The sequence below is a fragment of the Mesocricetus auratus genome, unplaced genomic scaffold (assembly GCF_017639785.1).
Source record: "Mesocricetus auratus isolate SY011 unplaced genomic scaffold, BCM_Maur_2.0 Super-Scaffold_100008, whole genome shotgun sequence".
Classification (NCBI taxonomy): Eukaryota; Metazoa; Chordata; class Mammalia; order Rodentia; family Cricetidae; genus Mesocricetus; species Mesocricetus auratus.
The window spans coordinates 8,633,551-8,647,250 of NW_024429192.1; the positions used below are offsets into that span (position 1 = coordinate 8,633,551).

A 13,700-nucleotide genomic window follows, 5' to 3' on the forward strand; every position below is an offset into this window, starting at 1 on the left:
GAAAGCTTCTCTTAACAGGATGAGCAATCAATGGTCATTAATATCCCTCAATATTAATGGCCTTAACTCACCCATAAAAAGACACAGACTAGCAGAATGGATTCAAAGACAGAACCCTTCCTTCTGCTGCACACAAGAAACACACCTCACCCTCAAAGACAGACATTACCTGAGAGTTAAAGGTTGGGAAAAAATTTTTCAATCAAATGGACCCAAGAAACAAGCAGGGGTAGCAATCCTAATATCTAACAAACTGGACTTTAAAATAAAATCAATCAAAAGAGATGAAGGAGGTCATTACATACTCATCACAGGTGAAACCCACCAAGATGAAGTGTCTATCCTGAACATCTATGCCCCAAATACAAAGGCATCCACATTCGTTAAAGAAGCATTATTAGAACTTAAATCTCATCTAAAGCCCCACACACTTATAGAGGGAGATTTCAACACAGCACTCTCACCACTAGACAGGAATACCAGACAGAAACTCAACAAAGAAGCAAAGGGTCTAATAGAAGTAATGACCCAACTGGGATTAACAGATATCTATAGAACATTTCATCCACATAAAAAAGAATATACCTTCTCACCACCACAAGGAACCTTCTCAAAAATCGACCACATACTTGGCAACATATCAAACCTCAGCAGCTACAAAAAAATTGGAATAACTCCATGCATCTTATCAGACCACCATGCTTTAAAATTAGAATTCAACAACAACACAAATTGCAGAAAACCTACAAACTCATGGAAATTGAATAATGCTCAACTGCACTATCCCTAGGTCAAAGAGGAAATAAAAAAAGAAATTAAAGACTTCCTCAAATTCAATGAGAACGAAGACACAACATACCCAAACCTATGGGACACTTTGAAAACAGTGCTACGGGGGAAGTTCATAGCACTAAGTGCTCACATGAAGAAACAGGAGAACAGTTATACCAGAGAATTAACATCACAGCTGAAAGCTCTAGAACACAAAGAAGCAAACTCCCCCAGGAGGAGTAGATGCCAGGAAATAATCAAATTGAGGGCTGAAATCAATAAAGTAGAAACCAGGAAAACAATACAAAGAATCAATGCAACTAAGAGTTGGTTCTTTGAGAAAATCAACAAGATAGACAAACCTTTGTCCAAACTTACCAAACAGCAGAGAGTGAACACGCAAATTAACAAAATCAGAAATGAAAAGGGGGACATAACAACAGACTCTGAGGAAATCCAGAGAATCATTAGGGCATACTTTGAAAACCTGTACTCCACAAAATTCGAAAATTTAAAGGAAATGGATGACTTCCTGGATAGTTATCACTTGCCAAAACTAAATCAAGAACAGATAAGCAATTTAAATAGACCTATAACCCCTATGGAAATAGAAGCAGTCATCAAAAGTCTCCCAACCAAAAAAAGTCCAGGTCCAGATGGCCTCAGTGCAGAATTCTACCAGAAATTCAAAGAACAGCTTATACCAATTCTTCTCGAAGTGTTCCATACAATAGAAGCAGAAGGGTCTTTGCCAAACTCTTTCTATGAGGCTTCAATATCCTTGATCCCCAAGCCACACAAAGATACAAGAACTTCAGACCAATATCCCTCATGAACACTGATGCAAAAATACTCAATAAAATACTGGCAAATTGTATCTGAGAACACATCAAAACAATCATTCACCACGATCAAGTAGGTTTCATCCCAGGGATGCATGGATGGTTCAACATACGAAAATCCATCAACGTAATCCACTATATAAACAAGCTGAGAAACAAAAATCACATGATCATCTCACTAGATGCTGAAAAAGCATTTGACAAAATCTAACACCCCTTCATGATAAAGGTCTTGGAGAGATCTGGGATAACAGGGACATACTTAAACATAATAAAAGCTATATACAGTAAACCAACAGCCAACATCAAACTAAATGGACAGAAACTCAACGCAATTCCTCTAAAATCAGGAACAAAACAGGGCTGTCCACTCTCTCCATACCTTTTCTACATGGTACTTGAAGTTCTAGCTATTGCCATACGACAACAAAGGGGGATCAAGGGGATACAAACTGGGAAGGAAGAGGTCAAACTTTCACTGTTTGCAGATGATATGATAGTTTACATCAATGACCCAAAGAACTCTACCAGGGAACTCTTACAGCTGATTAACACCTTCAGCAAAGTGGCAGGCTACAAGATCAACTCAAGAAAATCAGTAGCCCTAATATATACAGATAATAAAAGGGCTGAAAAAGAAATCAGAGTAACATCACCCTTTACAATTGCCACAAACAACATAAAATACCTTGGGGTAACGCTAACCAAACAAGTGAAAGACCTGTATCGCAAGAACTTTGAATCTTTAAAGAAAGAAATTAAAGAAGCCCTCAGAAAATGGAAAGATCTCCCATGCTCTTGGATAGGTAGGATCAATGTAGTAAAAATGGCAATCCTGCCAAAAGCAATCTACAGATTCAATGCAATCCCCATTAAAATCCCAGCACAATTCTTCACAGACCTTGAAAGAACAATAATCAATTTTGTATGGAAAAACAAAAGACCCAGGATAGCCAAAACAACCCTGTTCAACAATTCAACGTCCGGAGGCATCACCATCCCTGACCTCAAGCTCTATTATAGAGCTATAGTCCTGAAAACAGCTTGGTATTGGCACAAAAATAGACAGGTAGACCAATGGAATCGAATTGAAAACCCGGGTATTAACCCACACACGTACGAACATCTGATCTTTGACAAAGAAGCTAAAAATATACAATGGAATAAAGAAAGCATCTTCAACAAATGGTGCTGGCATAATTGGAGACTGGCATGTAGAAGAATGCAGATCGATCCATGTCTATCGCCATGCACAAAACTTAAGTCCAAATGGATCAAAGACCTCAACATAAATCCAGCCACACTGAACCTCTTAGAAGAGAAAGTGGGTGGTACCCTTGAACGAATTGGTACAGGAGACAGCTTCCTGAACATAACACCAGTAGCACAGGCAGTAAGATCAACAATTAATAAATGGGACCTACTGAAACTGAGAAGCTTCTGTAAGGCAAAGGACACAGTCAGCAAGACAAAAAGGCAGCCCTCAGAATGGGAAAAAATATTCACTAATCCCACATCTGACAGAGGGCTGATCTCCAAAATTTACAAAGAACTCAAGAAGCAAGTCTCCAAAACACCAAAGGACCCTATTAAAAAGTGGGCTGCAGAACTAAATAGAGAGTTTTCAATAGAGGAGTCTAAAATGGCTGAGAGGCACTTGAGAAAGTGCTCAACATCCTTAGCCATCCGGGAAATGCAAATCAAAACAACTCTCAGATACCATCTCACCCCAGTCAGAATGGCTAAAATCAAAAACACCAATGACAATTTATGCTGGAGAGGATGTGGTGAAAGGGGGACACTCCTCCATTGCTGGTGGGAGTGCCAACTGGTTCAGCCACTTTGGAAATCAGTGTGGAGATTCCTCAGAAAAATGGGAATAAACCTACCACAAGACCCAGCAACTCCAATCTTAGGCATATATCCAAAAGATGCCCATTCATACAACAAAGATGTCTGTTCCACTATGTTCATAGCAGCTTTATTTGTAATAGCCAGAACTTGGAAGCAACCTAGATGTCCCTCACCTGAAAAGTGGATAGAGAAAATGTGGTACATCTACACAATGGAGTACTATTCAGCAGAAAAAAATAATGGAATCATGAGATTCGCAGGCAAATGGATGACACTAGAAGAAACCATCCTGAGTGAGGTAACCCAGTCACAAAAAGAGAAACATGGCATGTACTCTCTCATATATGGATTTTAGACATAGATCTGGGGAGTGCCAGCCTACAATCCTATGGCCAGAATGTCTGGGAAACAGAAACTTCATTTAGTGGCTGATCGAAGAAGAGGCAGACTCCCTTGGTTAAGTACTGAGCTGAACTCAAGAAAGCCAGTAACAGAGAGGGAGGACTGATGATCAAAGGGATTAAGACTGGGCTGGTTTAACCCCAGAAACAGCTGACCAGACAAAGATTAACTCTTGAATCCCAGGCATTAGCCTGGGAATCCAGCATGGGACTGATCAAGACCCCCTGAATCTGGGTGTCAGTGAAGAGGCCTAGGGAATCTATTGAGCCTTGGGCAGCAGATCAGTACCCATCCCAAGTATACACACGGACTTTGGACTCCAATAGAACAATGTGAGGTGCACTCTCACCCTGAACTCTTGGGAAAGGGTCTAGGCCCTGCCCTATATGAAATGACAGACTATGGACACCCCCATGGAGGGCCTCACCCTCCCTGGAGAAATGAGGGGATAACTGGGGGGGGGGGGGAGGGCACGGGAGGAAGGGAGGGAATGGGAGAGGGACCTGGAACTGACTTGTGAAGCAACCTTGATTCTTATCTAAATTTAAACTGGAAAATAAAAGTTAAAAAAAATAAAAAAAAACAAGAAAAAAAAGTGGGCTGCAGAACTAAATAGAGAGTTTTCAATAGAGGAGTCTAAAATGGCTAAAAGGCACTTGAAAAAGTGCTCAACATCCTTAGCCATCTGGGAAATGCAAATCAAAACAACTCTGAGATACCATCTCACTCCTGTCAGAATGGCTAAAATCAAAAACACCAATGACAATTTATGCTGGAGAGGATGTGGTGAAAGGGGGACACTCCTCCATTGCTGGTGGGAGTGCCAACTGGTTCAGCCACTTTGGAAATCAGTGTGGAGATTCCTCAGAAAAATGGGAATAAACCTACCACAAGACCCAGCAACTCCAATCTTAGGCATATATCCAAAAGATGCCCATTCATACAACAAAGATGTCTGTTCCACTATGTTCATAGCAGCTTTATTTGTAATAGCCAGAACTTGGAAGCAACCTAGATGTCCCTCAACCGAAGAGTGGATAGAGAAAATGTGGTACATCTACACAATGGAGTACTATTCAGCAGAAAAAAAATAATGGAATCATGAGATTCGCAGGCAAATGGATGACACTAGAAGAAACCATCCTGAGTGAGGTAACCCAGTCACAAAAAGAGAAACATGGCATGTACTCTCTCATATATGGATTTTAGACATAGATCTGGGGAGTGCCAGCCTACAATCCTATGGCCAGAATGTCTGGGAAACAGAAACTTCATTTAGTGGCTGATCGAAGAAGAGGCAGACTCCCTTGGTTAAGTACTGAGCTGAATTCAAGAAAGCCAGTAACAGAGAGGGAGGACTGATGATCAAATGGATCAAGACTGGGCTGGTTTAACCCCCAGAAACAGCTGACCAGACAAAGATTAACTCTTGAATCCCAGGCATCAGCCTGGGAATCCAGCATGGGACTGATCAAGACCCCCCTGAATCTGGGTGTCAGTGAGGAGGCCTAGGTAATCTATTGAGCCTTGGGCAGCAGATCAGTACCCATCCCAAGTATACACACGGACTTTGGACTCCCATAGAACAATATGAGGTGCACTCTCACCCTGAACTCTTGGGGAAGGGTCTAGGCCCTGCCCTATATGAAATGACAGACTATGGACATCCCCATGGAGGGCCTCACTCTCCCTGGGGGAATGAGGGGATAACGGGGGGGGGGGGGTTGGGGTGAGGACACGGGAGGAGGGGAGGGAAAGGGAGAGGGACCTGGAACTGACTTGTGAAGCAACCTTGTTTCTTATCTAAATTTAAACTGGAAAATAAAATATATATAAAAAAACATACTCAATTCCCAAAACTTGACTCTCAAGGATCAACATAGAGTTTATAGCAATCTTTGTATCTGAAAACCTCTATTGCATCAGTTTTCTCTCTTTATTTCATACCTTTCTCCTCTTTTCTCTGTCATCCCTTTCGTTTGTGTGTGTGTGTATAAGAGAGAGATGTATGAGAGAGATGTATACATATATATCCTCTTATAGAATATAGTGAGTTTAGAGAAAACACAATACTTATAATGAAAATGATACTATTTAACAAGTACATTAACAAACTCTGCAGGCCAATGATAATCATCAACTGTAACACCAAATAAAAATTACATATCGATGATATTTTATTACAACTAATCCTCACAGTCACCCACAAATAAAATACTACAGTTAACTTCACTTTAAATACATAGCTATTACTTTTCAAAGCATTTGGTATTTACCCGTGCAACAGAGATGTAATCCAACAAACCTGAATATTGAAACCTTTCTCAAAGAAATTGCATTTGAAACATTCCAGAATGCCTAATATAGAAGACTATGGATTGCACAGAAGTGATTGGTGACCTGCGGTCAAGCAAGTTATTTTTCTTCACAATCTAAGAAAGTTTTTGTTTTCTCTTTCTCCATTTCACTTTGAAAAATAGATTTTATTGTATATCTGTCTATATCATATAAAAATAATGCCAATAATTTCATTACTTTATTTAATGATTAGAATTCCCTAAATTAGAGTAGAAAAATTAGAAAGAAAAATAATGTTTAGCTAACATATGCCATGCACTCTTCTAATGCATATTATCTATTGTCTGCTGCACACCCATGCAAAGTATAAACTATTAACTTTGGGTTTATTTGGGAAAGAAATTGTCCAAGGTTAACTATTAATATAGCAATGCCACATAATAGTAGAATCCCAGCTCCTTAATGCACAGCCCTGATTTCACATCCCACAATGGTTAGCTCTTAGTAAAGCTAACCATTTTATACCTTCTTGTTTCTCTGAAAGTTAAACATGAGTCAAATTCAGATGCTTGTCTTTCCTTTTGTTTGTTATCTTCCTTTCCATTTTCACTTTTCTCATCTGCCCTTGAACTTTTGAAAATATTAATGATAAGTCAAACCAACAATGTAAAGTCACTAAGGCATTGTCATTCCAAGGCAATGCTGTTAAATGTGAGCATTGTTATACCAGATGTATACAGTTCAGTTTTTATGCAAGTATATGGATTTGGATTTGTGTGTGCTTTGGTTAGTTAAATCATGAGAGGGCTCTTGTATCCAACAGCACATTAGCAAGTGGATTGGAAGATAGTTAAAGAAAGGAAAGATGCAATGTTCCATGACCTGAAGACTAAAAGGCATCCACCATTTTATCCTTTACAGGCTGATTAGCGTGAATTTAGTTTTCTTTGCTCTATGTTTACCCTAAAGCATTTTAACTTTTAGGGGAAAATGGGAACATGTTCCATAACTCCTTTTTAATGAGTTGAAAAGACATCACTGGCTCATTAAAGGAAGTGTTATTTCTGACACTTGGATGATATAATTCTTTTGTTTGATAGCTAAGGAAGTTTACCCCTTATCATTACCCTGAATACAAAGCACCAATTCTACAGACCTGGAAAGACTATTGGTTACATTTATATCTTCTTTTGAGTATTCGTTTTCTTGACTGCTGTAGCAAATTATTCCACACTTCACAGCTTAAAATAACAGACATTTATTCATTTTGGATCTGGAGGTTAAAAGTCAAGAATCAGAAATGCTGCTTCTCTATAATGTGTCCAGCGGAAGATCTGCTGTCTGCCTGCTCCACTGTCTTCTGAAGGTTGTTGGCATTGCTCAGTTTGGGGCCAAGGCATCATCTCTCTCTGTCTCTGTCTCTGTCTCTCTATTTTTCTGTTTGTCTCTGTCTCTCTGTCTGTCTCTCTCTGTCTCTCTGTCTCTCTCTCTCCCTCTCTTTCTCTGTGTTAATCTCTGTCTCTCTCTGTCTGTCTCTGTCTCTCCCTCTGTCCTCTCTCTCTTCTCTCTCTGTGTTTGTCTATGTCTCTCTCTGTCTATCTGTCTCTCTGTCTGTCTGTCTGTCTGTCTGTCTGTCTGTCTCTCTCTCTCTCTCCTATGTGTGTCTTCCCCTCTGCTCTCTTCCTCTGATAAGGAAGACTGTGATCACACCAGGGTTGTTCAAATGAATTTGACTGAATAATTAATTTACACATATCTGTGATATTCCTTTTAATGGATCTGGAGGTAATCTTAGGCTCTCAGGGGTTTAGATGTAGGCATTTTAGAGTGGACAGGTAATGGACAATAATCAGTCCATTTATATAGAGTAAATGGTAAACATAGGGGAATTAATTGAAGGAATGGGAATTTCAGTAAATAAAGTGAAACAGAGTTGTAAGTACAATCTTCCAAAACTTTCAGAGGACAGTGCCATATAAATGGCAATATCCTGTATTTGGGAGGGGGCTGCCCTTTTTGTGACTCTGATATCTGCTCAACATCTTCCAAACATGGAGACTGAAAGAGCAAATAAGTCTTTAAAGGCAGCACACCCAAAAATAGTGAAAGAAATGAGGACAGGGAGCACTGAATGTATAAATATGATGTTCTGAGATGGAGAGAAAATAAAAAAGGTAATGAGAAGTTGAGCAAACACTACTTTGGGAGTATATCACTATTCGTTCTACCTTATCCAAATAAATTTAGACATATTGTCAAATCCCAGGCTTTGATTTCTTATATTGCATAGTGTTCTATGTTATACTTCTGAACTTCCACTTTTATGAATAATATCTAGTTAAAATCCTTTTTTATTCAGTGCCAGCATAGAGATGGAGTATGTTGTAAAGATAGCATATTTGTACACTCATTCTACTCGCTTGAGCCTGTTACAAAGAAGCCGGAAGAGAGACTGATGTTCATTCAAGAAGCACATAGACTAAAATTGGAATGATGCACTGAAGATTAGCATGTCCCCTGCACAAGGACAACACACATATTGTACAAAACACTCAGGGTGTGTGTGTGTGTGTGTACAATTAAAAAAAATAAGAAGGCATGAACTTAAAGCAAGACATGTGTGGGAGGGGTTGGAGGGAGGAAAGGAAAGGGAAAAGTGTGTGATTGTAATTTATACAATAAAAAAGATGATCAAATCCTAAAAATAACATGAACTGCTGAAACTAGTAAAAGAATGATAGAGAAAGAGAAGAAAATAAGGCCCTAGCAACATCTGGACATTGTACCAGGACTCAGCTGCAGAGGGAGGATAAGCACCAACTGCCTAATATATCTAATTCCTCCTGTTTTTCCTGCTCTGGGGCTGAAATTATATGCACAATATCCTAGAGTATCTCATAGCCAAATAACGAGAGTCTTCTTACCTGAAAGAAGTCCTAACAGGGAACACAATGCATTGAAGGAGGGTCGTTCATGCTGTGTTTTATAAAGGACACCAAGAGAGGCACTGATAAATTCTCATAAAAAATGTTTGGAGAATGCCTCTAGGCTTACATTGAAGTGAAATTTTAAAAAACCTAGATGAGAGGCACAAAGTGGTGACAGATACATCTAGGGTACATGAGGGGACACAGATACATCTGGGGTACATGAGGGGACAGTGTCTTCTAACACCTGTCCTGTAGCTTGCCTTCCCTGAAATCAACATTGCTCTCAGACTGAATACAGCATTGTTAACACACATATTGCTCTTCTTAATTTACTGGTATCTGTAAGTCTGAAATATAGTTTCTATTTTTGAGGACAAAAATGTTGATTCTTAAATTTAAATTAGATCTTAAAATTCCTTTAGCCTTATCTTAAAGGAAGGGAAGACACTATTTACTATGTGCAGTGCCTTGTAGCAACCACACAGATTATTCAAATGAAATCTTTTAAAGTGACCAATACATTTTATTGCCACAGACCAAAAATATCTTCAGTCTAGGGATATACTGAAAGCATTGTTCAAAAGAAAACAAGCAAAGGACAAGTAAATCCCATTTGCTGGAAAATGTTCTATACCTGAGAGCAAAAGGTTTTACAGCATGGGCAAAGGGCACATGTTTCATAATTTTAGTCAATTAAGAAACTCCAATATTGACAAACTGGATTTCTTTGATAGTACATGGTGTAGAAACTGTCTAAGAAGGGGATTTTATGGAAGCTTCAGTTGCTTAGCAACCACTGACCCGTGGGGACCAGTTCATTTTTAGTCTGGAATAATAGGTCACCAAATGCCACCAGGATTACTGTGAGCCTCACATAAGGAATTCTCCAAACACATCAGAAGAGAAGTTGTCATCAGGGTCTGGCCTAACACCAGGATGTACATAACACATATTTGGGGGAAAATGATTCATTTAATACAGAGATCTTCTGTTTTTAAGTGACAGTGTTGTGACAGTCAGACCATCCACCTTTGAAGAATGTGTGATCAAATCCTGCAGCATTTTTCAGAGTCAAAGAGTAGAAAAATATAGGTCCTTGCTTTATTGAAACCTTGTTAACCTTTTAATAACCATGCTTTAGAATCCCGTGGACTCTTGTTAATCACCGATTGTCATATGAGAGTTTGCCTATTAACACTGGAATCACTATTCCCTAAAGCTGTGGTCTACAGAAGCTGACCAATGGGTGATAGTCAGAACAGTGATTACGGGTACTTTGAAGATGCAAAACAAACTTATTTTTGTGTGAGCCAGAAGACACTAGCAGCTGAGGCTAAACAATGCAATAATGAGATGTTATGCGTTGTTATGTCAGACGGAGAGAAGGAAGAGACTCTGGAGATGTTCCTTGCAGTCACCAGGGAAGATATAAAGAGTCCTCCAGCTGCAGCCATGCCATACCCACGCAGCTGCCTCTCGCTTGCACTCAGACTCCATGTCTCTTCTGGGCTACCCTGGGCTTTGCAGAGCCACTTCCCATAGAAATCACTGCTACATCCCTGTGACTCCTCCCATCGCCATCTGCTCAGATGATGTAAACCCTGCCTACAGACATTTCTTACCCAGCAGCTATCAAGGCAATCTCTGGCTTCTGGACCATTGTCAAGACTCCTACTGTCAAGCACCTTGCTGTGACTCTCCCAGCCACGAGCTCAAGACTTATACTCCAACTGGTGATCCCACGAACTCCTGTGCGCCTTGCAATTCCCCATCTGCCAGTCGAGTTGTTAGTGCCTGTGAAACTACCAACATCAGAACCAGACCCAGCTGCAGTCCCTGTCCTGGAACCAAAGGGTATGTATCCAATTGCACCACAGCTACTCGATTTGCATCTAAAGCCTGCCAAACTTCTCAAAATGGCTCCCACTTTGTAGGTCAATTTAATTCCTTCCCTAAGAATCTCCAGACCCAACGTCCCTGCGGTCTGGGCAACAGTGGATATAGAAGCTACGGAAATTTTGGATTCTTCACCAATGGCTTCTCCCCATCTTGCTACGTTACCAGTAGCTACCAACCCCAAAGTTACCTAACGAGATATTGCCGGTATTCAAATTATGGGCCTTCAAGCTTTCTACCACGGAGCTACTTATGTAGAAATTTTCAGTCTTTGAGCTATATACCTAGTACATTTCCACCTCTGAGATACTTATGCAGCAGTAACAGACCTCTGAATTGCTACTGATCGACTTACAGCTTGTACAAGAGCTCCGGATGGCCTGGTGGAGCAGATTCTACTCAGTTCCAAGGTCTCTACGAGTCTGCTAAATTGATTTATTCATCTCAGGAAGGCCGCTGCTCTGGCCTCAGGTGTGTTAACTCTAGACCTGATTAACCATTCCATAGTTTGTGCTTCGGTTAGTACTCTCTGTATAAAAAATTCTGATTGTGATAGTAGTGTTAATGGACTCCCTGAAGAAATTCCATATGCAGGACAGTCATCAAGAACTTTTTTTCTCTGGATGTCCCTTGCCTGCCATGGTGGTCTTCTCTCTTGGTTTGAAGGTTGACTTCAACAGTTTGTTCAGATTGTCGTGCTTCTCTCCAATAGCTTTTTCTAAACTTAAACTGCCTGACAAGCATCTTGCCAATGAAGGGAGAAATAAAACTCCCGTAAACATACTACTGTATGGGGCTATTTCTTCCTTCCCTCCTGAGCAAATATCAACAGCAAACATAACTACAAAAGAGAAAGCCTCAGCAACTTAGTCTTTCAACTATGACACAAAGAACACAGTTGATTGACAGTTGGAAGAAATCCTAAGAAGTGACTGAATCCCAGAAACTATGAGATAAAACAAAGAGAAAAAAATGTTACTGTAGATTCTCTATGATTCCTATAATTTGTCTGTGTTCTGAATTCTTCTGTCATTCTAATTCTAGAAATTGACTCGATTCTTGATTAATAAACAATTTTCTATCCGGAAACCATGGCTTCCCTTGTTGTTCATGACATGTTCACTGATATTTTGTCTATAATGAGCAAAGTATGCATACCACTGTTGGTTGTTTGATTTTTCTTTCTTTTTTTAAAAAAAATTGGTTTATAATCTAAGTTAAAATGTGGGAGGAAGGTTGAATATAAAATGTAGGCACTTTGTTTCTTGTTTTAATTTCTTTCTAAAACAATTTATTCATCTTATAATGCTTGTGATTAATTTTCAAATAAAGAAATGTAGGAAGAAATTATATAAATCAATTTAATAAAAGTATATATTCTGTTTATGACAATAAAATATAGATGCTATTTGAGAAGCTTATTAATTAAATATGGAATCTCTTGAAAAGTGATTTTAGGCCTATAAACTTCTCATGCAGAAAATGAAAATAAAACCTTCAATCTAAATGGTAAAAATACTATAATAGATAGCATTTCTGTGAGTGAAGATTGAACTATGTTTATAGGGAAACTATGTTTTATGGAGATGTATGCAACAGTCGACTGGAAGATTTGGAAAGATCAACATTACTGGCAGCTAGTGTTTCCTGGCTGCAGTAAATCTCTAAGGTAGGTTGCTTGCCTGGCCTGAAAGGTTTTGAATTTTACTTTTAGCACTTCAAAAGTAGTCAATGTGCATTTTAGGTCTTCATTGTTGTGAAGAGACACCTTGACCAAGGCAACTTTTCCTTTTTAAATTAGAAACAAGCTTCTTTTACATGTCAATCCCCATTCCACATCCCTTCCCTCCTCCCCTGCAGGCCACCAACCCCTATCCCATCCCTTTCTGCTCCCAAGGGAGGGTGAGGCCTTCCATGAGGGATCTTCAAAGTCTGTCATATCATTTGGAGGAGGGCCTCGACCCTCCCCTGTGTGTCTAGGCTGAGAGAGAATCCCTCTATGTGGACTGGGCTCCCAAAGTCCTTTCATGTAGTAGGAATAAATACTGATCCACTACCAGAGGCCCATATAGATTAACCAGACCTCCAAACTGACATCCTCGTTTAGGGGGTCTGGATCAGTTCTATGCTGGTTTCCTAGCTATCAGTCTGGGGTTCATGAGCTTCCCTTTTTCAGGTCATCTGTTTCTGTGGGTTCTATAGCCTGGTCTTGACACCTTTGCTCATCACTCCTCCCTCTCTGCAACTGGATTCCAGGAGTTCAGCTCAGTGTTTAGCTGTGGGTGTCCGCTTCTGCTTCCATCAGCTACTGGATGAAAGCTCTAGGATGGCATATAAGGTGGTCATCAATCTCGTTATCAGAGAAGGGCATTTAAGGTAGCCTCTCTACTATTGCTTAGATTATTAGTTGGGGTCATCCTTGTAGATCTCTGAACATTTCCCTAGTGCTAGATTTCTCTTTAAGTGTATAATGGCTCCCTCTATTATGGTATCTCTTTTCTTGCTCTCCTCTGTTCTTTCACTGACTGGATCTTCATGCTCTCTCCTGTCCTCCAATCCCCTCCTCTTCTCCCCTTTTCTTTCTTCTAACTCCCTCCCACCCATGCTACCAATTAGCTCAGGAGATCTTGTCCCTCTTCCCTTCTCTGGGAAACCATGTATGTCTGTCTCTCTTAGGGTCCTCCTTGTTTTATAGTTTCTCTGGAGG

At 39.9% G+C, this 13,700-nt stretch overlaps 1 protein-coding gene and 1 non-coding gene across 2 annotated transcripts; both read left to right on the top strand.

The window, feature by feature from the left end:
• Nucleotides 1–8,622: 8,622 nt before the first annotated feature.
• Nucleotides 8,623–8,730, top strand: LOC121142117. Its single transcript, XR_005879124.1, has one exon. It is a non-coding gene; the product is annotated as a U6 spliceosomal RNA (small nuclear RNA).
• A 1,853-nt stretch (nt 8,731–10,583) lies between these two features.
• LOC101827032 (keratin-associated protein 24-1) lies at nt 10,584–11,339 on the top strand. Its single transcript, XM_005087971.2, has one exon. The coding sequence runs from the start codon at nt 10,593–10,595 to the stop codon at nt 11,337–11,339; it is 747 nt and encodes a 248-aa protein (XP_005088028.1). The 5' UTR covers nt 10,584–10,592.
• The last annotated feature ends 2,361 nt before the right edge of the window (nt 11,340–13,700 follow it).